The sequence below is a fragment of the Charadrius vociferus genome, unplaced genomic scaffold, assembly GCF_000708025.1.
Source record: "Charadrius vociferus isolate BGI_N301 unplaced genomic scaffold, ASM70802v2 scaffold51, whole genome shotgun sequence".
Lineage (NCBI taxonomy): Eukaryota > Metazoa > Chordata > Aves > Charadriiformes > Charadriidae > Charadrius > Charadrius vociferus.
Genome location: NW_009646939.1, coordinates 5,232,402 through 5,259,506, shown reverse-complemented (window position 1 = coordinate 5,259,506; position 27,105 = coordinate 5,232,402). Strand labels below are relative to the sequence as shown.

The 27,105-nt window shown below is 42.4% G+C and overlaps 1 protein-coding gene across 2 annotated transcripts in view; it reads right to left on the bottom strand.

Annotated features, from left to right (window-relative positions):
* Positions 1-27,105, bottom strand: part of STAC (SH3 and cysteine rich domain) — a 72,296-nt gene that overhangs the window by 1,992 nt on the left and 43,199 nt on the right. The window contains exons 3-10 of one of the 2 annotated variants that reach the window (XM_009894999.1): positions 25,300-25,400; positions 22,940-23,021; positions 21,077-21,192; positions 16,586-16,667; positions 12,305-12,369; positions 11,311-11,399; positions 7,554-7,605; positions 7,290-7,427 (exon numbers count right to left, since the gene is read on the bottom strand). In XM_009894999.1, the coding sequence (XP_009893301.1) occupies positions 7,290-7,427; positions 7,554-7,605; positions 11,311-11,399; positions 12,305-12,369; positions 16,586-16,667; positions 21,077-21,192; positions 22,940-23,021; positions 25,300-25,400 (725 nt within the window). The remainder of the gene's footprint in view (positions 1-7,289; positions 7,428-7,553; positions 7,606-11,310; positions 11,400-12,304; positions 12,370-16,585; positions 16,668-21,076; positions 21,193-22,939; positions 23,022-25,299; positions 25,401-27,105) is intronic. The other variant, XM_009895000.1, reaches the window with a different exon arrangement.

The following is a 27,105-nucleotide window of genomic DNA, read 5'->3' as shown; positions in this document are numbered from 1 at the left end:
GGAAAGAGCACCTTGGTTGAAAGATGCCCCTTCTCAGCTGATCCCTGCTGCTGTGTGGGAAAATGAGCCTGTGCAGCTTCTCCATAGCTAGACCTGGCTGGTTAAAAGGAATGCCTGACTCCACCCCTGTGCTTTCCACATAACTAAAGATGTCTGCATGTCCTCTAGCTTTTTGCATGGGCCAAAGAACCCCCAAAATAGTCAGATCTCCAGAAGGGACCTCCAGCAGGTCTGCACTGCTTGCTAGCGATGCTGCATTTCTTGCTTAACCTCTGATGCTGTGCAGAACATACTGTGAGAACAGAGTGCTTTTCCCTGATGTCTTGTACTGTCAGCAGAATGATTTGTGGACAAAAGAAAAATACTGAGCTTTCTGAACACTGGTTTTCTTTACCTTTAGAGTGAAAAAGAATGGCACATTTGCTCTTTTGTTTAGAGTTTTTTTGGTTCTGCTACTGGTTTGAGTGCTCCTTGATATCAGTGGGAGTACTCTGCTACAACAATAATTTTAGATCTTCACTGGGCATGAGGAGTACAAGGCCTTTCTGTAAGAACTTCTCTCACTCTACATACTAATACATTGGTCTGAATTCTTCCAAATTCCAGCTGAAATTCTCTCACACTAATACACTAAGCCTTGCATGTGCCAGTCCCCAGATGGCAGAGATTTTTCCCACCCCTACCCAAGGGTTGTTGGGGGTGGAGCAAGCTTGGCCACAATATGCCACACTTTCCTAATCCTGAGACTCAGGGGGTCTCTCGGGGCTGTGGCAGCTGCTGGAGCTTTGCAAAGCCCTGGAGCTTCTCCAAATTCTGCAGTTTCAGACAAGAGGGAACACAACACCATCTTTGGACACTTTTGTCCTCATCCCCTTTTGTGAGCGCTGCCGAGGATTTCACCCACAAGTTGTAGCCTTGAGATCTGTCTTCTGACTTTCTTAGGTGGGTGTAAATCAGGAGTAACCCCAGATAAGTGCATGGCAGTAACCAGAGTTTTGGACTCCACCTGATGAATCGGCTGCTCTTGAGGACTAGCCCTGCCGACAGATGGCAAACATGATGGTTGTGAAGGCACAAGGTGCCACAGCTACCATCAGGCAATCACTACCGTCAGATGATCATTTTCTGTATCAAATTGGAAACTGCTTAAAATGGCAGCTACTCAAGCTGGCGTGTTTTGGGGGGAAGGTTGCTGGCCTGACAAGGGAAGTGACCCACTGAGCAGTCACTCTCCAGTGAATTTGCTAGCAACACCAATGGAGACAAACAGTTGGGTTTTTTTAACCTGCACCCTGGGCCAAGAGGTTAGTAGTGGAGTAAGCCACAGGGTAAGAAACTACATCTCAGGCTGTTTCTCAGTCATCAGTGATCTTCAGAACTAGCTGAAAGAGGGATCTAATATTATAAAGTCAATTCCACTGTCTTTCATCTCATTTTGCTTAAAAAAAACCCAAAACACTAAAACCAAAACAAACAACTGCTCAGATCATGACTGTTGTCTGAACCTGTCAACATCTGCCCTGAGGATTTTTTATCTGTCAGTCAGCCCCGAGCAGATGGGGGAGATGAGCAATTAGGAAATGATCTTTTAAGCTACATGGTCATTAATACTGTCCTGTTCTTCTAAGTCCTGTGCTTTGAATTTGGGCTCAAGTCGCAAATTCTCTTTGTCCAGGAGTAATTTTGAACTTGCTCTAATGTTCTGCAGCTGTCTTTTGCTTATCTTCTCTCTCCCGTATACTTAACCCCTCTGTCAGCCACAGACTGGTTCTGATGAAGTAGGAATTTGGTTATGAGGACAGTGCAGTTTGAAGAGCTGTCCTGGAGCCTGCAGACAGTGACAGGTCAAGAGGTCTGAAAGCTCTAGTCTTCTGTTTTTCTGTAAGAATGACAGCAGAGGGACACTGTGAGTTTCTACATCTGCTGCTGCCCGTGCACTGAAGTTCTTGCCTCTGTGAGCTTTGTGGATGGGAATGGTAAATAGTTCAGTTTTCATACCTGTTCATCCACAGTGAAAATTATGATGACAGGTTTTATATCAGCTGTTTCATCAGCTTTTGGACCAAGAACAGCAGCTTGTTTTACCTATGCCACTTATTTAGGATTTTAAAGATTACTTGGACTAAACTGGATGCCCGTGTTTTGGACTCTTGCAAAACTTGTGTGCCACTCAGTATCCTGAATGAATGGGGACACCCATCCGCAGGACTGACATCGATGAAAATCAGAGATAGCTGGAAAAAGACCCTTTTCCCCTTAAGTCTAGCTGTGAAGTGCAGTGGTTATAGCTGGGGACCACATGAAGAACTGCAACATCACTTGCTGCGCTGGGTTTGTGTTTTAAGTGATTCAGTCCGAATGCATAAGTCACCCTGGTGGAGCTGATTTTCAAAGGCAGCTGAGTCATGTGCTTAGAAGTTCAGCTCCTTTTAGAGTATCCCAGGATGAAAAATGTGCGGACATAAAGTAATTCCTAGGCAGTGAGATAAAAAGCCAGGTAGCAACAAAGCATCCAGGCTAATCAGGAGAAGACCAGAGACAGGTGGATCCCCTGGGGCTGCAGACCTGGGCTGCAATTCTGCCTTATTTAGCCTAACTTCATGGACACGTTTAAGCCCATTCCCAGGCTCTCCTGGAGTGGATGGATCATATCTGCACATAGCTGCTGATGTACACGTGCCTAAAAGTCACTCTTATTTGAAATTTGTGTGACTGGGTGTTGGGGTAGGAGGTAAGTTTGTCCCCTGATCTGTGGTGCCAAGGGGACAGCAAGGCTGACAACTCTAGTTTGCAGGTTGTGGCCATCACAACAGCAGTGGCCGATTTCCAGTCACTGCTGAAGCTGGCTGGGAGATGCTTTCAGTAACAGGGCTAGTTTACATCAGTGACATTTATGAAACACATCGCAAAACGGATCTGTTGCACTGACCTTTATGTAAACTCACAACCCACATCTGGATGAGGCAGAGAGTTTCTGATTGCCAGCCTTGTTACAAATGTCGTGGTTTGGGGTCATTTCTATTGCACAAGATCACTTGTGCAATTTAAAAATCAATTGTGTTATTTAATCACAAAAAGCCCAGTTCTAAAGTGGTTTGTATTAGTGTGACTGTAGATGTCAGAGAGGCATCCAGTGAAGGGTGTGAGTAGGGTTTTTTTTTTAAAGAGGTTATTTCCTTTATTTAAGTAAGATGTTGTAAGAGGAGTAAAAATAGACATTCAAAAAATAGATTATTATGACTTCTTTAAAAATAAGGATGACCAAAAAGGTTAGAGGCATTTTAAGAGTTGCTTTTTGAAACACTGATGACATATTAGACACGGTGACTTTTTCTTTTGTGAAAAGAGGTCAAATCAGAGCCTGTAGTCCTGCAAAGGAGCATTTGTATAATGTGTGGTAATGAATTCAGGTAGGCTAGAGCAGAAGTTACAGGCTGAAAAAAACTTTACATATCCAAGTGATGGTACAATCAGAGTTGGAAATTATGTGGACAGCATTGTGTGTGAGACAGCTTAAAAGAGTGGAAGGCCACAGAAATTGGCTGGTTTTTGGTTTCCCTGTTAATAACCTTGCTTTATTGATGTGAGGTGCTATGTCTGCCTCCATCCCACAGATTCCTGATTGAGCCCTGTGGTGCCCAGTCATCTTTGGAATTGGTTTAAGGACCCACAAATCTGCCAGTGAACCCTAAACTCCAAGATGTTGATGTCTCTGAAGCAGCACATTTTTTTTCCCCCAGACTGGATTTCATATTTCATAATGAAATTTTCAAGGGATCCTTTGTGAAGACTAGCTCGTGTGTATTGCTCAAGATGTGTTGCTTTTCCCTCAGTCCTCTCCTTGAGTATTGGTTTTGCCAGAAAGGTTTGCATGAAGCTGAAGCTCAAAATGTTATTCCCGCGGCATGAAAGTGCCAAGCGATTCCAGAGAAAGCCTCAGTCACTGTGCTTCAAACTTCAAAAATATCTCTGCTTGTCTTAAATGACTTTTCTTAAGGTAGTCATGTGGCTTTGTTGGCGTGAATATATTGCCTTTTGCCTTACAAGAAGAGATTCCCTACCTGGGAACATTCATATAAGGCACTTGCAGTATAAACCATGGATGGTATCAAGCAATATAATGAAAATTCCTATTACTGGTAACTGGATAAGTTTTTCCGTTGGCATATCATCCTTGCCTTTGTTGTCAGAATGGCTCTGGACTCTTGTTAGACCCCGCAGAATATGACCCAGTGAATTAACAGTATAAAATTGAGACAATTTGCTATACTATAGTCACAAGAATTTATTACACCAGTTAATGAGTTTTTCCAGATAAAGTGAGACTTGACAGGAACTGGTAGCAATGAATAATCTCCCCTTCTTGCTAATCTGGAACAAGCCAGTGCTTTGCACATAGTACATATATTGCACTCACAGCACTTTGGGCACTATGCTTAGAGACAGCTAAAATGGCTGGTTACATCCCACAGAAACCCCTGAATAGAACAAAAGAAAAAATAAAATTCTGCCAAACTTTTCCCAGAAGTCCCATTCAGATGACTTTTTTTCTTTTTATGCCTTCCCTGTTGCACCCCTCTCTCCACTTCACATGGAAAACAACAGGGAAATAAAGGACAGAAAATAAGAGAAATGGCTGAAGAAAGAAGAAAGGAAATTTGACCTTGGAAATACAAAATAAAAATCTAAAGTAAAAAATTCCCAATAACAATTAAAATGTTTTTCACAATAAGAGTTTTTCCACAGCAAAGACAAAATTGTTATGTTAAAAAAACAGACAAAAAATTGTGCCATTCAGGCAATGATCTCCACGGCGGGCGCATGTCCCACAGGCTAGTTTTGGGGGACCTTATGCTCTTGTCCCCATGCTGCTGCTACACGTTAGCCCTGTGCAGGCTGCCAGCTCTCACTGGGGGCTATTACAGGGGGCTCAAACACTATATGTAGGGACAGCGGGAAGCAGATGAGTGTCCGTGGCCTTGCTGTGACTGTCCCACCTGGAAATTACTGAAAATAGCCTTGAAGCTACTTGAACGTCCCCTTTTTGCATAATTTGTGCGAGGGTAGAGTGGGATCTGTTGGCTCCACTCCTTTCCTCTTATGCCTCTGCATTCGTGTGTTTGTTCAGTCTGATCTCTGCCCCCTGTTTTACACCAAATATTTATTTCTTTCTTCCTCTGATGCCTCTCCCACATGGAGTGAGGACCTGACAGCATTCACATTCAACCTCATCATTTGTGTGGGTTTGAGATAGAGCTGAATAAGTTTGCTAAAAAAGAGGAAGTAGTAGACAGACAGGATGGATTCATCCCTTCCTTTATCTCCTGCTCTACCAGAGACGATGATGCATCCCTGACTGAGCTCCCTTGTGAGCCTATTATGAAATAGGGACAATAGGAACTCCATGTGTTTAGATGAAGCTGCCAGACCTGCCCACTTGGAAACTGTGGTTTTGTGAGAAATGAGACAAGAAACTGGGCCCTCACTGTTTGCAGCAGCAGCAGCCACACTGATGAGAAGGGACTCAGACTTTAACTGTTCCTTCATGCTGGCACGCCATATTCCTACACAACCATTTCCCCAAGCTTTGTCCTTGTGTATTGCTTATTCTAGAGCGCTAATTGTGCAAAACCTCTCATTCTACTTTGGTAATATTTTTTTCCTTCTGTGTGCACGTATATAAACAATCAAAAAGAGGTGCTAGGTAAAAAAAAAATCAAGCATTTTCTCTCTTTCTAGCAACTTCAGGGCTGCCCAATGTACTATGCACACAGTGGGAGTTAAAATATATTCTGGTCATTGTATTGCTGTGCCTTCCTTAAAAAGCTGTGTATACCCATGGATTGTTAGCAGTTGTATGTTTTGTTATGTCACAAGACAGCAGCAACAAAGGTACAAGTTAATCTTATCCACCAGTGGAGTGCAGTGTTACAGAAGTTCTGCGTGGAAAAATCTATGGCTCTGTAGTCCACCCTGATGCTGACTTCTGCTCTACGGTATTAAAGTCAGTGGCAGTCTGGGCGCTGTAAGGCAAACAAATCCTGGTGATGTGACATCAGTTGTCAAAGGAAAGGAAATACCTATTGAGGTGGAAGAACATTGGGCTTCACAAGTTGCAGTGAGAAAAATCTAGTTTTCTATTTCATCCAGGTGTCAGAGAACTCACACTGTGCATCACCCTTAGTCAGCCATCCTCCTATCTATCCATCCTAGTGATAGGATGAGGGGGTAATGGCTTTAAACTGGAAGAGGGTAGATTTAGAATAGATATTAGGAAGAACTTTTTCACTATGAGGGTGGTGAGGCACTGGAACAAATTGCCCAGAGAGGTTGTGGATGCCCCATCCCTGGAATTGTGCAAGGCCAGGTTGGATGGGGCTTTGAGCAACCTGGTCTAGTGGGAGGTGTCCCTGGCCATGGCAGGGGGGGTGGAACTAGCTGATCTTTAAAGTCCCTTCCATCCTAAACCATTCTATGATTCTATTTACATGAGCTTATGCTGCAAACCTGACTGTCCCTTCATGCAGGTTTTGAGCCATATTCTTCTCTCACTTCATGCCAGTAAGCATTTATAGCAGCATCACAAGACTTGACACTTGGATGCATTAGATGTCTGGTAAAAATTGTGTTTAAAATTATGTTTAAAATCAGATCAAAGACAAACCGCATAATGGTGGCCATGTTTTTTGTGTAGTAAACCCACCTGAAGGACACAAAGTAGGAGCTGAAAGTATGCCAGGGTGAATGGACCTTGCAAGCCCTCACTGTACGTGGTGTCCTTTAACTCAAAGTTGCACTTCCAATTTAGGTTAGTACAGCTTGTAGAGAGGGTGCGTAATTGGTGACACAAGCAATTAATGATTAAAGATACTTTGCAGCTGATGAACAAGAGTTAATTTTAAGATTTTTTTTGTCTTTGATCTGATTTTAAACATAATTTTTAACACCATTTTTACCAGATATCTAATACATAAGGTCTACCTCTAAGACTGTGTTCTTCAAGCTGTCCCTCTGAAGTCAGTAGGAGAGTGCGTAATATGTGAAGTACCTTTATGACCATCTGTGAGACTGACAATTTAGGCTACATTAGGCAGGGAGTATGTGTTTGCACAAACCCAACACTGGTCTTAACTGGCTACTGATACTATTACTGTATAAATAATAAATCTGGTAGTAAAATTGCAGTGAACCGTCTCTGACTGTGTTCATCTTGCACAACTTTCCCTCCAGTCATTGGTAAGACTGCTGGATGCTCAAGTCCAGTGGGGATGCGGCACAGGGGAACCTACCTGGTTCTCTTTCAGAGTTATCTGTCCCTGTTCCTTGCAGCCAATGAATGTCCTGATACACCTGTAAATCTTCTCATCCTGTTGCACTCTTTGAACGAAGTTAGCAGGAAAAAATCCAGTTCTGTCATCAATCTTCCCCTGTGGAAAAAACATATTGTTAGAAGAAGACTGTTAACACTGGTAGCTTTAATACAAGTTCAGTATTGAAAATAACATTTTTTTCCCTTTGGAAAAGAAAATAGATATAAAATAATTAGCACATACCTTCCACCAGTCTTCATTGGAGTCTTCCAGAAGAGTGATCATATCCCCTGGCCTGTAATTAGAAGAGGAAGAGTAGTTAAGATGACTAATTGTTATGCTGCATCAGCTTCCACAATTACTTTCTAATAGGAAGGTGGTCCTTTCTTGGTCGTTTTATCTGAGCATTTGCTGCAGGTAGACTCAATGAGGCAGCAAGGTTTTCTTCAATCATACACAGTAATGTAGAAAGAGAGCCTCTGTATATTGAGGCTAGAACTTTACTTTGAGACAACATCTGTGAACTGAAATTTTGCTTCCTGTTTAATATGAAACTGTTTAAAATACAGTCCCTATTTGTTACAGGCATTATCTTTTTACTTCAAGACATTTCACATTGTTGGGACACACCAGTTTATCATCTGCGTTTTCAAGCTGTGATTGCAGAAGGAAGTCAGCAGGCAAATAGTTCTATTTAACTGACAAAGGCAATTAGTCAGCAGGGATATAATTCTGCCCAAGAATGTCTTTTTGATTTGAATGGGACATATTTACCTTTATAATGTGTGGTGTAGGGTTGTAATTGCTAAGTATCAGCATCCAGCTGACTAGTTCCAAAGCAGAGCTAAGAGAATAATTTGGCTGGAAATGCTAATAGCAAAATGTGCTGAGCTGATTTTGTGCAGGTAGTTGAACAGTTATTTGACCTCCTTCCCCCCACTGGTGGCACTTCATCAACGTTATTATGTAATTATAATAGCGCTGCATTGTAGAAAGTAAGTGGCAGCACATTTCCAAACGGATTAACCTCAGAAAGCTCTGTCTGCTTGATAACAGGCATTTCTTTGATCTTAATAAAATTAATGGTTGACCCCTAATTATTCAGCTTTCCTTGCATTCCCTGTTAGGCTCACTGTATTGTTGAGGTATCAGCACAAGAGCTTGCAAACGCATCTGGAGCATATGATGGATAATGGGTACAGTTTAACCGGCTCTTTCAGAGCATGCATAGAAGATGTGGACCAGGATGCAGCTGGAGGTGGGGGAGGTGGTGGGCCTCTTTGATCCACTTTCCAAGTGGTTATCATTGCTGCTGATAACTGGAGAAACAGGCATTTATTTTTCTAACACTGCGTGATCTGAATTAGTTTTCCAGCTTTCACAGAAAGGTGCTACCAGTAGGGCAACAGGGTAGGATTTTCCCCAAGCCCTCCTTAGGAAGCTGTTCTAACGTGTTTGGAATAATTAAATGTTGCTGAGGTGAAAAAGGAAGCTAGAGGAAAAGGACAACACGGTATCCCAGTGGTAAAAGATTTCTTCTGTGGGAAAGGGCATCTGAACCCCTTATTCTGGTTAATATTTAGTAGAAAACTCTTAAAGAAGTTTTGAGGGAGCCCATTTTGCCACTTCAAAATGAATAGGCTGCAACACCATTGGAGTCCTTACACTGCAAGGAAGAACACTTTCAACAAAGATTTAGAAAGCCCCACCCTCCAAATACCCTTCGGCCTAGTTGTTAGAAAAATAACTTAGAAAATATAAATTTATTTGGCTGCCAGAGCAATATGGCAACTGAACCTAGAGTCTCTCCACATCAGAGGTCTGAACACTGAGATTTTTAGATGCAAGACCTACAGATTTTGCTTTCTGACATTTTTAGCACAGGGCTAACATTGATGTCTCTAATCACCAAAAAGGATTCAAAATAGAAGTCCCAGCTGGACTCTTGCTGCCTAGACTTAGGCTGCTAACCCCTGAAAGGGGTCAAGCTGCTTGGTGTTTACTATTGGTTGAAGTCACTCCCAGGTCTCATCTTTTTCTTCTGTAGATCACAGCCCTGGGTAAGTTGTCTCCTCTATCAGTGCTCTACATTTCAGCAGGTGGCAAGATAAGTGCTCGTCAGCCACCACTGATGATCATTGTAGGTCCCTTCCAACTATTCTGTTCCATTCCATTCCATTCCATTCCATTCCATTCCATTCCATTCCATTCCATTCCATCCCACTCATTGCAGTGTGTGAAACCTGAGGTTGCTTGTCTCCAGGATTCTCTAGTTATTGTAATATGAGGCATTCCCTTAGAATACGCATACTACTGCAATGTCCTACTTTACTTATGCCAGAGCTTTGGAAAATCTGACTGGCTGGTCCTGCTGTTGAGGAAGAAAACAAGGTTGTGGAAAGTGCTAATTGCTGCTGAAATCAGGGCTGACACCTCGCCACTGCAGTCATCTACCACCCAGTGCATCCCCTCAGAGGTGAGCTCAGATCTCCAGAAATCTCCCCTAACTCTTCTTCCCAGCTAAGATCCTTCCCCAGCTACTTGCCTTCATTATGTTAGGGCTGATCAGTGTCTGACTTGGTTTCCCAGGACAGTGCTTGCCAGTCTTGACAACATTGCTCTGCTGAACACGCCTCCAGCAACTCAACTATGTTAAATGAAAACTCATGCAACAGACCTGAATCCTGCCTGGCTCTGCAGTGACCAAACAACATTCCTAGATATTTGGCATCCTTTATGAAACAGTGTTAACCCATGTATTACTGAATTTCTGGCCATGGGACAAACAACGTTGCTGTAGCTGAGTAACACTAGTCTAAAACCTGTCTGGTGTCTCTGGAAAGAGCTTGTTAGTCATGACAGTCCAGGTTGCAGACCACAGGTTGCTTTTTCCCCTAATATGATGGACAGGAGAATTTTGGAGAATGATGTGTTTTCTGGATTGCTATGCCTTGATGAGGATTGTAGCCCAGTGCAGGCTTGTCTGAGAGGTGTTCCTTTTCATGGAACCAACGTGCAAGCTGGAATACACCTCTAAAGGAAATGCAAAGTGGAATCCCTCAAGCAGAATGGCTGGCAAGTTGCACTAAAGGTCACCATACCCTGTAGTTATTTCCTGAAGAGCTGACATTCCTAAAATAATGATCAGGAAATGCCAGCAAAGCAGAATGATAGGGAAGCTTGTAATTTCTGCCTTACATCCCACCCATTAGTTCCAGAGCAATGAGAAGGCACAGCTGGGAAGAGGAAAAAGGCTTTCAGTGAAGGAGATGCTGACAAGAGGGGCATTTCTATGGCAATTCCCTAAATTCTGTGGCATGTGCATGACTATTTTGATACACAGGATGCCTTGAAGAGAGCAGACACATTTCACGACAAAAGCTCTAGCAAGTCCATGCAAAATGTGAGGAGCGTGGGTCAAACTAATTGCACTAAAAGATGTCCTTTGGCTTCAGTGGGCTTGGATTAGACCTTACAGTGCTAGCAACTGATGCAGAACTGAGGAAGGAAGTGTTAAAAATTATAATTAACAAGGTTATTTTGCAAAGCTCAGAATGCATCTTTCTCATGTGAAAATACTGTCATCCGTCAGCTGGACATCGTTCTCTTTTCTCAGACGTAACCTGAATGAGAGTGACAATCAAACAGGACTGGCAAAATGTTCAGCATTAGCATGAGAGCTGGTAAGGAATTCCTAGTTGAAGACTTCTGGTTAAAAACCCAAGTAACTGAAAACTGAATATTTTCTATCTGAAAGCCATCTTGCTCCTAAAATCACATAAGTGTTTCTGAAACTTTTTATCTATTGTGTTCTTGCAAAAAAAGTTGGTCACCAGCTTTTTATCTATGAGAATATCTTTGTATCTACAAGTGGACACCTCTATAAAAAAAGTTTAGTACAAATGTCAGAATGAACACTTCTTCCTCTGAAGCCATGTACAGCCATATGACCCCCAATTCGCACGGGTGAAATCAACTAACAAATATTTTGGGGCTTTACCTCATCTCCAAGTCTTCATTTTCTTGTGGTACAAATTTGTACAAGGCAACATAGGTGTTCATTTGTAACGTGCTTTTATAAAATGGTCCCTTTAAGAAAAAAGAGAAAGAGAAAATTTAAAAATCTGTCCTGTACAGGAATTTAGTTCACTTTGTTAGAGACTGAGGAACCAGGGCCTGATCTTCCACGGAATGAGCTGGAATCACCTCATTGCTTTCACACCTTGGAGGACTATAGCCCAGATACCTTGTGAGCCACTAAGGCAGTAACTATCTTCATTTAAAAATAAAATTCTTCGAACCCTGAGATCAAACTCCAGGCTTCCAAAGAATACAAGCAGAAATCTGCATAAGTTGGCCTTTTGGGTGGGATCTTAAAAATGAGTCTACCTTTTGCTCTCTGTTAATGTGTGGCTCTTATGAGCCCAATAGCGTATTAATGGCATTATATAAGGTGTCTATTATACAGTCCTTGTTATGGATGGAGCTGGAGTTGTACAGTGCACAGGTGCAAAAAACAGGGTGGGAAAATCACTTTCTTAAACAGAAAGCTGCTTGTGCCGGGTTTCCCACAGAGAAGACTGGCTACTCTCCTCACTTTCTCCACTGGTCATCTGGAGAAAAAAAAAAAAAAAAAGCACCTAAACCAAACCCCAAATAATTTTCCAAATCTAATCTGTGATTTTTACATTACTGCAGTTCTACTGTAGTGACAAGAACTCCACACTGGATCTTTTGTGTTCACAATGTCAATTTGTAATAAGCAGAAGAGCATAAAAGTGACCATAAGGGGTAAATCAAAGAGCCATCCTGTCCTGTATATTGCTTCCAACTGTGGCCAGTGGCCCAGAAACAGCATAAGAACACGACAGTCAGATATTGATGCTTCTCCAGAATAGTTCCCCAGCTACTCAAGGTCCTCAGCTATCCATGAAAACAAGACTTTTATATGACTTCCCATTCCCATTGCATTCTCAAAAAATTTATGCCCATACCGGGGAATGTATACTTTTTGGTTCTTCTCCAAAGTGTTCTGTGCCATTTTCGGAGTATGTAAACACTGAAATAAAGCAAACACATGACATTTTAGCAGCACATTAAGGCTCTTCACCTCAACAGGATCACCTTTATTTTGTTAATCTCTTCCCTTTCCCCCTTACTTTTTTTGACCCCTTGTGGTCTCTCTGAAGCCTTCTATGCCCCCAACAAAACCATGTATACCACTGGCACACGGCACAAAACAATCTCTGTCCTGAAGAATTTACAATCATAACAGATAAACCATTTTGATGAGTATACACAAGTACAGCACTGGGAACAGAGCCTAGGTCCCATAATTACATTGCTATTTAAAGTCCAGCAGCCTTTTCCTTATACTGAATGCTGTATTTTCATGGTTAGGATGAGCAGTATTTCCGTTTAAAAGCACCTGCAAAACCTGATGACCATATATGAGCAATACGGCTGGAAGTTTGTCTGCAAAACACCTTTTTCCCCTCTTTGACCCTCTGGGTCAAATGTTGGATAGCCTTCTTTGATCTCTCTCTCCAGTAGTCCCTGCCTGGGTGTCACTGGGGTACGCTGCCTCTCTCTCTGATTTTATAGGAGGTACCTGAATTGCTTTCAGATTGGGATGGGTTACCTGAGACACAGGCCTGTATGTGTGATAATTTGCTACCAAGTTACTAAATCAGAAACTCATGGAGTAAGACAACGGTCACAGCGTGTAACATAGCTGACATCTAATCAGTTACCCTGACGCCTGCCCTCAGTTATCTCCCTAGAAAAACCACAGTGGCTTTATCACATTGTCTGAGTTCCCCCTTCACATTTTAAGAATTTCCTGGTGTTTCTTGCTTCTGGATAAAGTCTGAATGTGATTTTAATAGCGGGAGTCTTTGAGCAGCTAGAACCATCAGCATCTTCTCCCACCATTTACCTCTGCAGGTGCTCTGAGCAGAAGCTGGATTTTGTTGTCTCTAACAATTTGGAAATCTCCAAAATGGTAATAAGTAGCAGGCTGATGGTGTGCGTTTTCTTTTTGTTTGTCTGTGATACACTTGCATGTGTTCAGGGGAAAGAAGGCACAAGGGAACACCGCTTCATTTCTTTCCCCTCTGCTCTTTCACTTGCTCACCCTTTCTTCCATTAACACATATTTCTGTGGCTATTCTACACCGTAAATGACAACCAAACAGTCTTTGAAGAAGTTTTATGAGTGTAAGTAAGTAGGAGCGCAAGTAAGGTTCCTTGAGATCAGACAGGTGTACTTAGACATTGAAAAAATGTAGTGTTCTTGCAATAGAGGATAGCTAAAACGTCAGCCACAGGATGCACGAGAGAGATTTTGTACAAACTGACATGCACACACGATCACACACAAGTACACGTTCTCTGATAAAATGTAAGACAATGTTGTAGTCATAAAGTCCAATGTGTGAATGTGAAGAGAGCACGAGAGTTGATGCCTGCAGCCTTTAACCTGAAAATGCCCCAAGTTGTGTCCGGGTGGTCTGACTGCAGCTGAGCTGAGGGACTCACTGTGCCCCTCACCAAGTCCTGTTGCAGAGGGACTCTGACCCTGCAAACTGTCCCAAGTACCAGAGGGACAACCTTAAAAATAAAGTTAATTTCCTGTATCTTCTAGTATAGGGGTATATGTCTACCTGACATCTGTATAAAGGGGTGTAAAATGCTACCGTTACAATCTGGCAGTGTTTAAGTCCTACTCAAATTACTATACTTTGGTTTTTTTTGTGTCCAGAGAAAAAGGAGTTAGGGAGGCAAATAGATAAAGTTCTGGTGAATAATGAGCCGGGTAACCAGCAGCATTTTGGACTTGCAGAAAGTCAGTCACTAGTTGTAGTGGAAGTATTTCAGCATCATGTTTGGAGTAATTTCTGCTCGGTGTCAGAAAATAAAGCCGAGTAACTACTAATGCACATCCTCATGAGCTCTGGAGCTGACCCAGCAGGTGCAGAGGGAGCTGGACCGTATCCTTGTATTTGCCGAGAAGCGCTCACCAACCCTGGGTTTGCAGGGAGGACATCCCATATTTGACTCGAGGGGAAAGCGCTCAAATCCCTGTTGATAACAGGCTCATGCATGTCACTTAAAGTACATTTTAGCCTGCGGGACTTCTGTTACAGATGGCAATTCGCAGCAGTGAAGGAGTATAACTGGCTTAGAGGAGACTGAAGGGATGGAAATTAGGTATGCCATCTTACAGTTGTAAACTAGGAAGATTTACTTCATAGCGTGTGTGCCAGGGACTGAATAATAGAATCTTCCCTTGAAGTTGTTTTCATAGGAGTCTATAGGAGTGATTACATGGCCACACATGTGCTGGGTCCTTTCACCCTTCTGTAGGCTGTGTCTTTTCTGCTGTTTCCCTTTAAGCGAAGAGTCTAAAATGTGCATTTTCCTAAAATCCTATTTGTAGAAAACATTTTTTTAATGCGGAAAAAAAAAAAAAGAACAAAAAAAGAACCAGAGTGGACCTGATTCATGAAGGCATTAATGTGGAACTGCCTGCTAAAAAGGCAGTGGACAACTGAGGAAAAAAAGAGTGGTGAATCATCCTGTAATAATATTTTGAATTTACTTTGTTAAATTTTTAATCTCTGTTTAGCTCAGGGTCTCTGGATATTACTAGGATGCACTCAAATCTGAAGGCCATGGAGGTAAGTAGTTCATGTCTCCACACAACAGAAATCCATCTATTTTCTTATTTGTTTGCCCTAACAGCAGACAAAAAAAACCCAAACCAAAACAAAAAAAAAAAAGCAGGGATTTTTACAGTCTGAAAAGGATTTTACCATTTTCATAGCTTGTGCAAACAGTGCGGGCAGTTTATTAAAAATCTACCAAGGGGAAATTTTTGGAATGACTGATGCATAATTTATAGCCTGAGCCTCTGAAGGATGGATTGTAAAAAAGCCAGTGCTGATCAAAGGAATCGTTAATGTACTGCGGAAGTTATTTGGAGGTTTGACACATGCTGAGTTTTTAAACTAATCTCTTTGAGTAAGTTCCTTGAATGCCTCTCAGTGCATTCAGTGAATACAGATCTCGGAGAAAAAAAAAGTTTCTTTGGGTTTCAGATATGAAACTACTGATCGCGAGTGAAATAAAAGTTATGTGAAAACTCAAACAGGGACAAATTAATCTCAGGTGGGCAGGATTAAACAATATGAAGCAGACAAAATTCTTTATCTTTAACCAGGTCAGGTCAACTTGCACTTGCAAAATAGAAAACCTCAAAAAATTGTCAGGAGAAAGCAGATAACATAGATGAGATGTTCAGAAAAGGAGGGAGGAAATGACTGAACACAGTGAGGAGAAGTGATAGGACCAGGAGAGGAAGAAAGGAATAAGGAGGTAGCACAAAATGGGAATGGACAGCTGAAGCTGGCATTTCACATATGTGAACTGCTAACAGCATGTAAGGAGCACTGGGGATGCTAAAAAGAAGAAAGTTATGTCCACTGTGATTTATTTTTGTAGCATACATCTCATGTGAGATTCAGCAATGTAGCCTTCAAGTGCTGCTCTGATCATTTGGGAGTGAAGTTTTGCATAGTGCTCAAAACCCCTTTGTACTTACTGCTTCCCCTACCATGACTGAATTCCAGAACAGGGTCACAAACACCATCCCTCGGTGGCTGAGATTTCATTACTGAGCTCTTGATTGGTATGATGGTCTTGAAATCCCATCAGACCAATGCTGTAAAAACATTACTCTTGTACTGCAGACAAAGGAGTTGAGCTATTAATATTACTGGGCACATACTATAGTTGTGCTGAGAAGCTGCAATTATAATCAGGATTCATTGTGTTGGATATTTTACAGGCATATGGATATTATATGATTCATTTCCTGTCCCAAAGAGGTTATGGTATATAGAAAGCGTACACAAGTCAAACATATGGAAAAGAAAGAAAGTATTATTTTTAATCCACTTTGCCAATGTGGAACTGAAGCATGTTAAGTGATTAGCCTACAGTCATGTTCATGAAGCGTAGAAGATAGGGAACGGACCTGAACCAGGGTCAGGTCTGGACACTACCAATTAAGAAAACTGGTGGCTTGGATTTCATCTGAACGGTAAAAAGCATTCCCCAAATTCTTGCACCAACCTCATGCCCCACTCACTTCCCACTTTGAAAACCAGAATGCTGCTAAAACATGGACATGCCATAAAAAACCCCATCTGAAACAGGTTGTACCCAGGCCTATACATCTGAAGATGGTATCCTGGCCTGGCAGCACTCACCGCTGTTGCTGCGTTTCCTGCTTGTGTCAAGGGTGCCTGCAGAGCTGTCGCCTTCCTCGGGAACTTCTGCCAGGTCAGCTGTCTGCAGGGACAGAAAGATAAAATGAGACGGGATGAGCCAGAAAAAGTGAGTGATGAGGTGAAGTAAAACCACACAAGAGCCTTTGGGGAACATAGCACTTGGGTGCTATCAGCGCAGAGCAAGTCAGCCTCATGGGACTGCAGACAACATCGTACCTGGTGATGCACAACAAATACCTACTTCACGGGGAGCAGTGAAAGCCCAGAAAGAGCTCCAGAGCAAGTTTACAGTCTGGAGTACAAAAGATTTCTGTGTTATAAAGCGAAGTGAAAGTTAAGGAACAAAGGATTATGTTAAACAATTTGATTCTCTGTATAAAATAGAAGGGGCTTGGGGGAATTTGTAGATCCTGCGGGTACACTAAATAGCTATCTACCAAGGAGCCTGGACATTAATCAAAACTATTTGCTATTAATTTATTAACCCTGAATAAATTATTCAGTCAAATAACTGTAATGTAAGGGTGATTTTAATTCTGTTAACATGCTGTGAAAGAAGAAGCTGGAGTGGGATGGAGTTGGTGAAGTCAGTCTTTAAATATCTGCCCTCGCTTTCTTTTTAAACAGTCATCTGGCTGCTATGGTTAGGGAAAAATGAAACCCAAATGTTGCTGTTAGAATTACTACGATTTCTTATTTGTACCATATTAATGTCAATCATGATTAGGGACCCATTGTTCTAGGGTGTAGGAAAACGTGGGATGACATAATCTCAAGCCTCAGAAGTATACTCTGCATAAGGCACCACATTCTGTGGCTGGGTAGTCAGCTTCTCCATGTGTAGCACGTCAGGAACCAGGAGCTGCTCCAAACAACTCTGTCCGCATCTGACCTTACAGAACTTCAGTTTCTGAACTCTCCACATGTAACTTCTTTTGGGTAGAACATCTTTGATAACCATAAAAAACCCAAACGTTGAATTTCAGTCAGGTGCTCTCTCTAATCTGAAAAACCATAAATCCTTATATGCTCCTAAACTTTATTTATTTATTGTTAACAGGATTTCAAGTCACATGGAAGGATTTAACTTCATTATTCCATGACACTTTACAATTGCACTGTACACATAGCTCTGCCCATTGCTTTGCAGACCTTTGCCTGCATTTCAGGAAGAAAAGCCAAACAAGGAACATTCACCGCTTTTGTTCAGGGAGCACAACATCTGATCTGATGTATAGATTTTTCTGTTTTTTACCTTTTACTAGTGTTGACAACAAAGTGTTTTTTAGAAAGTACTTTGACAATTTTATTTCCCCTATCTACTACTTTCCTAGCTACTTCTCCATCCAAGCATACTAACGAACAAGGAGGCTGAAAGTAGATTTATGCCACAGGTATCTTGTGGTTATCTTGCTCCCCTTGCTATTTTAAGAGTCCTCTGCTTTACTGCTCTGCTGTGCCTTGGTTTTAGACTCAACCTTTTGCTGCAGGTCATGCTTGTGTTGCATCTTGCACAATTGGGTCACTCCTGGATGAGAAGGCACTGCAATAGCAATGCTAACATGAAGTCAGTGTAGAGCATATCTAGGGATTTCTAGTTGCTGGGTGGAGGAGAGAAAGACTGGCTTTGTTGAAATAGTAAGTCCCAGCTATTTTTCAGCTCATTGCTACGGCATGTTCCTCAGTCTTCACAGACTAGCTTCATAATTGCTGATTAGCTTCATATTTTGTTGGGTGCTACTGCATACGGGATGTGCAGTGACTGTCTCTTCAGTATGTACCTCATCCAAAACCTCCTGAAGTAACCTCAGTTACCTTTAATGATTTTTCAGTCAAGAGGTACATGACAAATGGTCTAAGAGAAATGAGAGGTACAAAGCTGCTTTTGAGAGGAGCTGGGCCATGAAAAACTAACAAGAACTGGAATCACATTTACGTCACCTCAAGTGACTTTCTCTATAAATGTGGGTTGCAGAGGCACATTTTTGAAGGAAGCAGTAGGTAGTAAATCTGGAGCATATGGCCACTTTCTTTTATGGGAAACGCAGAATCTGGGCTGAAAAATCACAGTGGATGGGTCCACAGTGATCAGCCATGTTAAAAATACCTTGGATAGTTCAGAGGAAGACGGTTATCTCTACTCTGCTCAGAGACATGAACTGCAGCCCTGGAAGATTCACGGCTGTAGAGGCAAGGCATGGCTCTTGGGCTAGCTGCCTTTGCTCTTAACTACCTTCAGCTCTGACCCAGAGCCAACCCTTTGACAGCCTGGACACCACCTGCGAGGTGAAGTATGGTCCCAGGAGTCACCATGTCCCTGGCGTCCCTGGTTTGGTGACACGTCAGAACCTTGAAGCCCTCCCCAGCTCCCAGGGCTGGGGCACAGCTCAGCCGCAAAGCCCCTGTGCTGCTGTGAGCTTCACAGCTGCATTGCTGCTTCTGCTTTGAGAAGAGCAGAGCAGCACAGAGGTGAGGACCACTGGGGAACGATCTTAGTCCCTATGCATTATTAACCGCACATGTGTTGCTAGCTCACATGCTCTGGTGCATTTCTACCTGGGCTCTAAGGGCTCTGTGTCACTTCCCTGCTCTGGTCCCTCACTGGTCAGTGACTTCTCCTGGGTCACACATCACAGTTGCAAAGCTCCATGGCCCCATCACTTGGATCAGGATGTCTGCCGCTCTTTTTTATCCTTGTCTAAATCCACAGGCTGGCATTGGCAGAAGCTAGAGTTTCACATGTCTGTTTATTCGGTGCTCTATTGTCTTCTATTTTCTGTATGCTGACACGCGTTATATTCTTTCTCAGCCTCAATACCCTGGAGAAATTCCCATAATGAACTTGCGCTCCTCATTCTACACCCACACCCCACCTAGTTATGATCAGCTCCCTAGGGCAAGCTGACACAGCATTCATGACTTCTACACTTGAGTTGTCATTCATAATTCACCGGAATGTTTTATTGATTTAGAAAGCAATAATTACATTTGTAGAACTTCTGTTTCAAAGTAAATTAAATAATTGAAAGAAAGAACTGTAATCACAATGCAATAGGTGGTAGAGTCACTTTGTGTTTTAAAAAACAATAGAGATTACCAAATTCCTTTTTAAGGCACAAAAAAGGGTGGATAGAAGACATGTCACTTAATAACTCCTTTGCAGATTTCACTTAGTTCTTGTTTAAATTTGTTTGTCTTCTTTCCCATCTGGCACAAATGGACATCTGTTTAGAGGCCACCTATACTACCTGAGGTTACAGTTCAGCCATGTGAGTGAGCATACATTTAAGTTCCAGGGAAATGTTGTACCAAACACAAACAGGTATTAGCACAACTTTAAATTAAATGTGTAAATACTTGGTCTGAGGCCTGGAGACCAAGTCTTATTACATCTCTGTGCTTGGTGATTTTTATTCTGAGATGAGTGCAGGACAGATTATCAGATAATGCGGGTCTGATTTTTAAACATGACAATGCCTCCAGTGTATTCAGGTGTGATTTTTATTTTTTTGGGAGGGTGGGGGGTGGGGGAGAAGTGGGGAGTGGAGAGGATCTCTTAGGAAAAAAAAGAGAGCCTCAAACATAGCTTAAGTGCCTGTTTATGAGAGGTGAGAGGGTATGAAACATTCTTTCAACAGCATGAGTTAGCTTGTGATCTCATGTGTCCCAGTACTGTTGAAATAACCGTTTCTGTAAGGAAGAAATTGGTAATTTTTACTCTTGAACTAGGTATGGATTTAGCAAAGGCAAGGCTAAGGGAACTATCACTTCGCTTGACCTTGTCCAGCTCTTCTGCCGTGGTCCTGAAGAAAGTGACTTTTACGATAGGAGAGAGTGAATGACAAAGATTAACATGAAGGTGAAAATCTCCCTGTCTGGATACAACAAGCTGAGCAAACCTGCCTTTATTTGGACTTTGGAGAGAGAAGCCCAAATTTGTGATGCCTCCCTTCTGAGCCTACACTGGGCAGGGGTGGAGGTGCCAGTCCATTACCTTGTTGCAGTAACAGTGGCTTAATTTTGGCTGGGCTTGTACTGCGGACCTTGTACTTTTAAATCGAGGCTCTGAGGACTCCAACCCATCGATATCACTTGTATGAAGGGTAAATGCCCACCATCAACAACAGGCAGGATGCATCTACTCCATGACAGTTAAATATCTCTGTTCCACTTTTATGTAGACATGCAAAATCAAAAGAATATAATTTACTTTTCCAATCAGATAGAAGAAGATTATTAATTTAATTTGGGTTTTTTTTCTCTTTTTCTCAAGAGCTATCTAAAAGATACTTAAAACCTGAGTTTGCAAAAATAATGTGTCTTCTGGTCTCATTTTGGAAGCTGAGAGTGAGATTTATTTTTTTTTTACAGTTTGGAATACAAGTTTTGTGAACTCTGATACAAACTCCTGTGAATAAATATCTGTTGCTCCTCCAGAAATAAAACAGAAGAAAGATGTGGGATACTTACAGAGTTTCTGTTGGGAGACTCAGACCCACTTCCAGAACTGCCTTTTTTGGTTTTCTGGGCTAAAGAAGTCCCAAAGCGGAGAGCTTCGTAAACAGGGTCAACCTTATTTCCACAGGCTGCAACAGAAGGAGAAAAACATGCATCAATCCCTTGAAGGTATTTCTGGTCATGTTCCTGCTCCACTTGGAGAAACACCTGCCTCTTTCAACATGTTGGGGTGTATGCTTAGACATAAGTTGAGAGACTATTCTGATAAAAAGTGTTTGATGAACTTGGTCGAATTGGCTTTTTCTAGTGATTTTCTGCTGCCTTTCTGCTCCCATAAAGATCACACCCCCCTCATACAGGCTCTTCAGGTCCCCACCATTGCCTTGTCTCTCCTACTGTCCTCCTTCTCTAATCACCACTGATCCTGCTTACACTGAGATAAGGAAGACAAGGCACCAGCAGGCTTTAATCCATGTTTGCTGCCTGTTCCTACCACTGACCTCTTGGATTGCTCTCAACAGTAGATGCTTGAGGGGAAGAACCCTGCATTGTGTATGAGCATTCTTGTGATATGGGTTGGACATCACCTTTACCCATCTACCCTCACAGTGCTCCTACTTGGCTAATGCGGATAAACAGGATGGCCTGGATCTTCCTTGAGAGGTACTGACATCCCCCCTGTGGGACCACATGGGGCCTGGAGGCAGGCGTGAGTAGATACCTGCTGTTGGGAACATGCTCCAGGTTCCTCAGTTCAGTCTAGGGGTAGCTAGAAAAGCCATCACCCCCACTGGCATAAGTCAATTCAATTTTCGCTCCCACTTTCCCTCATAGCTGGGCCCAAAAGTCATCTCCTATGGCAGAGAAATGGATTTCTTCAATTGGCATGAGCAAATTCAGTTCAAATTCTCTTCTACATACTGTATTATTAAGACCTCATCCTCCCTTGCAGTAGACACATAGAACACAGTACAGTTGTAGCACCGTGTAGAAGGAAGGATATTTTGGCCAAAGTACTGAGAAAATACATTGGATTTTGAATTTTACTGAGAGCAAAGGACACTTCATTATTTTAGCCAGAGTTTGTTCAAAATGTTTCTACTAATTCCGATAAAAATGTTGGATGTTTTTTAGAAAGAGAAACTTAGATGAAATCCATGTAATTCACTTTCTTTTTCTTTTAACTGCTGAAAACAACAAAGTAAATGTCCTCAGACAAGTAATTTTAAACTGACTGCCTAGTTTTGGCCTTCATTTTTTGTACTGCCAGGCTTGCCTGGTCTGAGTACTGGTGGGGAGAAATATTTTCCAGAATGAACTCAACTTCTTCATTTCAAAATGTTTCTTTTCAGGAGTTTGGTGTCACAGTGAGCAAAATTTGGTATTGTAAGCACTTGGACAGTGTGTAGACGTAGTCAATAAGGAAAAATATGAGGAAAGTAAGAAGCGTGAATGAACAAGGACAGGAACCTAGCAACGTCCCTCAAAAGCCAGACCAGTGGTTTGAATGCCTCCTGCTGTTTTGATTGCTTTGTCTTTTATCTGGTTCTTCCCAGCTCAGACTTTCACCTCAGTATTCTAGCATTCCTTTCCTTTTAAGTTTCTACCTTGATCTCAGGTCATTATTTTTATAAACAGGGTAATTGCTAAAAGGTAATATGTACAGGGTTTTGAGTGAAACGCACAATAAACACACCCTCTCCTCTTCCAGCTTTGTATCTTTGAAGTGGTCCTTTCCTGAGATGGCAGAAGGACATCCAGTCACTGAAAGGAGCTGGAAGGCTGCTGAGGGTAAATACCACGGCTGGAAGTCTGCCGCTGCTGTTGCAGAGCACTGCCAAAGGGAGACTGAACAGAAAAGCAATCAAAACCTACCAATAGGCATCACTTCTTTGATGCAGCCAAACTGTTCGTGAATGAGTAGTGGTGAGCTGTAGTACCGTCGAAATCCCTTTGGCTGGAGGGAGAGAAAGCAAAAACAAGTGAAGTGCACTGCTGCCATGATTGATGTAGTAGAAATAACCTCAGCTCTTCGGCTAATGGCGTAACAGTGTGGCAAGGCTGGAAATTTGCCTCCTGTTGTTGAGTCACTGTAGGGTTTAGAAATCAGGGATTTATTTGATTTTTCTCCTGGAAAAAACAATTTCCCGTATTTATGTGGAAGGAGGGGCTCATTTTCAGCTCCCCTTTTTCTTTTGTCTTACACAAAAGCAGCACTAATTAATTGCAGCAGAAATGCTGAATCATTTGAGGTTCTGGGAAGTTTCCCTCTCCCTTTCTTCTTATGTAATATGAATTTGCATTGTTTTGCATTTGCTAAGCATGTGACTATCCTTTCCCACCCTAACTCCAAATCCTCATGTTCTCACGTATGCACTTGTAAAACCCAAGGAATTTAGAGCCTTTCTATATGTTTTTCTAAGACTTCTTGCTGACTGACTGCAGCTTCCACTGCTTTTTGGTCTTGTAAGGTCAAGGTCAAAAAACTCCCCAAGTCGTCACCAGATATCCCCTCAATGTCCATTTGTGGAGAAATGCACTATAACAACTCAAGCTATACCATTAAAGAATACCACATTACGGCCAATAATGGTGTCCTATGCCACTCTAAAAACCATTCTTAGAAGATGAAACATTTCCTGTTACCTCTCTATTTACTATCTCAGCTAGCAAATACCTCAGGCAAAGGCTGAGTACCCAAAATGAAGGTGCTAACATCTAAGTCTTTGGAAATACCCTTCAAGGTATTAGGGATTCACAAATGGTCTCTCAGATTTCTAATCTTCACAGACTGTGAGACATTCCAGTCACAGCGAGAAGTGGAAAAGCCTCATGGAATTATGCGTGTTTTCCATATCCTACGTTCAGAATACATCAAAAAATGGTAGAAAACTAGTTCTTTTGCTAATGAGCTGCATTCTAGATTGAGAAGGAACGAGGGGAGTGATAAAATTGGTTTCTTAAAGGAATAAATTCCAGATTCTCCAGCCTCGGCTTGCCGCCAAACTAGGTTTAGACACAGCATGAGCTCATAAAGCTCCTGTGACTTTGCTGGATGACTTCCTGTTGTAAAGTTGGCCTCTACTTTTCTGGTTTTGTAAACTAGTGACCACAAGAGCTGGAATCAAGAAATGAGTGAAATAATTCACATGATTTAATATTTGGCTTGTCCAGGGCTTGCAGTGAAGTCATTCACCTCTTCACAGACCAGCTTCCTATACCAGAATGCCTCACGCTAGGGCTACAACCATGGTTTAAACGCGCAAAGATTTGCCTCGTGTGTATAAACAACAACAGCTTTCACTGAATACTCTTGGAAAGGAAAGATCTTTCCACTGAAAGGTAGGTTTTCTAGCTTGCGGTGCTTGCAATGCTGGCATTTTTTCACCATTTCACACAGTGAAACTGGTTTTAGATCTTATTTGTCTCAGGTGCCTTCAGGTTGCAGCAAATCTGAGAACATCTGAAACATGAATATATGTATTCAGTTTTCATATTCCAAATGGTCATTTTTTCAAGTACTTTTTCCAAAATTAACCGAAAGACCTGTATTCCTATAGAAGTCACCAAGCTGGGCTAGAATCCTCTCAAACACAGTGTCCCGCCTTTGCCAATAATGAGAGTTTGCTGTTCAGGTGACCCAGGCACTAAGGTGCTGTGTCCATACAGGGGCAGGTCCCCTCCCAGCCTCTCCTACTGAGAGATTGCTTCAAACTCTCCTACTGAGAGATTGCTTCAAACTCTGTAGTATCTCACTGTGAAATCTCCTTTGGTTTTCTTTTTAAGATGAATTGTGTTTTTTCTTCAAGCCCTAACAATAGAAAGAAGAATAAAACATAATTTGAAGGACTTTTCATTTGTTAAACTCCATTGAAATATTTTGACTAATTTATAGCATTCCTTGAGAGATTTAAGCTACAGCAAGCACAGTTTAAATCAAGGGAATTAATTTTGTTATTTAGCTAAATTTGGACTATGCAACTGTATTTTCACATCCACAAAGCAGACCAGATTTGTGTTTCCTTTCTGTTCATGTTTTTGAGTAGTAGCAACTGCCCAAATTGATAATAGGCAACCACCTGACTTGACTTTTTCCACCTCAGGAAAGTGAGCTGGTGTCAGTTCTGTTAATGCACCAGCTAAATGCCAGCCAGGGGGTCAGGCACACAATGTAAGTGGCTCCAGTACATGCTGGTGCCTCCCCCTGCGCTTGTTGCCCTGAGATGCTCACTTACCAGCTTGCCCATGCAACGCTGTTGTCCAATACTGTCTGCACACTTGTGGTGGATGCTCATCTTACAAGCCTTACAGCGCAGTCCATGCTTCGCGTTTGTCCCTGTGAAATGCATGGAAATGATTTCATTAGACCAAATCAATAGTTTCCGCACATTTAACAAATGACCTGAAAGAACTGATGGGGAGGTCAGTTGCAGTAGAGTAAATATTGACAGCATTCTTCACCTTGCCTACTTACTTTTTATTCACATTGCATTTATATGCATTTTCTTTACAGCTTCTCCATTTCAGGCATTTCTCCCTCAGGGTCTTTCCAAGGCTATTGTTGCTTTTAGATATATATTGGATTATGTTTTGTTGTATGATAGTCTTATCAGTGATGTCTCTGCAAATCCCTTTGCTATTTTGAAAGGGCTTGGCATGAGAGCCACACATGGTTGCAGGAGCCACTGAAGGAGCACCCAGTCTCTGGAGCTGCCCAGGGGAGCCAGGCCATCGGTGGAGGGCCAGTTTTTGTGGTTGAGAGGTACCTCCAGGGGAGTGTGAGAGGGCTAAGCCAGCTCCCTTACCATTGCCCACCCATCCACCCAGGCACTGCTGCTCTCACCTCCCTGGGTCAGTGCTCAGAAGTTGCAGGAAGGGCTCCTTGCACGTTCCTGAGCAGGACAGTGAGGATGTCATGGGTCTGACCTTGCTCTCCTTCACTGGCAGTGGAAAAGTTCAGCGCTGCAGGTAGGGGAGCTCCAGGAGAAATTTTGCCTTACAGAAGTAGACTTCTCCCATGTGGGCAACAGTAGTTCTGCATTATCTTCAATGTGGACCTATTCTTAAATGACAGAGCCAAGTCTGTTTGCTTCCAGGCAGGAACAGTCACTCTTATTCGTGCACCTATAAGACTTCCTAAACTATGCAGAAAGAGTTAAGCTGCAGCAACTCCTTTATCCCCACAGGACTGTATAAACATAGTGAGTAAACAACGTGTCAGTTCAGTATCATCTACTGTGAGAGTGAGTAAGAAATAAGGTAGTGAAAGAACCCCAAAAAACTCTTGACATTTTAACCAGCCCTCATTAGTCAGATGTAATAGGAATATTAGTCAGAAGGATCCTACATCTGAAAGTACTCATGTAGCTCTTGGTTATTTGAGTAGTCAACGCCACGTACGTGCTGCTGACTTCATGCAGTGAAATGCTAGGTCTGAAAGAAGCAATTCAGGGAAGGGTTCATCATGTTGGTGACAAAACCCGAGCCTTGACAGGACCGCTTTCAGTGGAAGAGGTCCCTGAAGTGGCCACTTTCAAGCCAGATAGAGGCAGGCTGGAGGAGCTGTGGAGCAGTTGCAGTGAGCCAGGAGCAGACGTTCCACTTGTGCGCTTCTGGTAGGACAAGGAACTGACATCCTCCCCGCCTTCCTACTGAGGCTGCTGGAGAAGTGGGGAGCAAATGGAGTTGGGTGTGGGGTGCACCCCAGGGACTCCCATCCAGTGGGGTCAGTGCCTGCTCCCTGCTTGTTGCCTGCTCGGCTCCTCTTGGCTGATCCCATGCACAGTGCCTCACTGCTTGGGTACATGTAGATGTCCAGCCTCGTTCCTGGGGTCTTTTTTTTTTTTCTACTAAACACAGGATTTACTAGAAGAACACATCCTTGTTTGTTTGTTTGTTATTTTTCTGCACGGTTGCACTTGGATTACTGTGCTGTGAGGATTTGTTCAGTTATAGTTCCTTTACAATAACACATACTCAAACCAATATTGAATTCTGCGGCTTTGTGCTTTTATTACTGATGATGAAATGCTGAATCACCC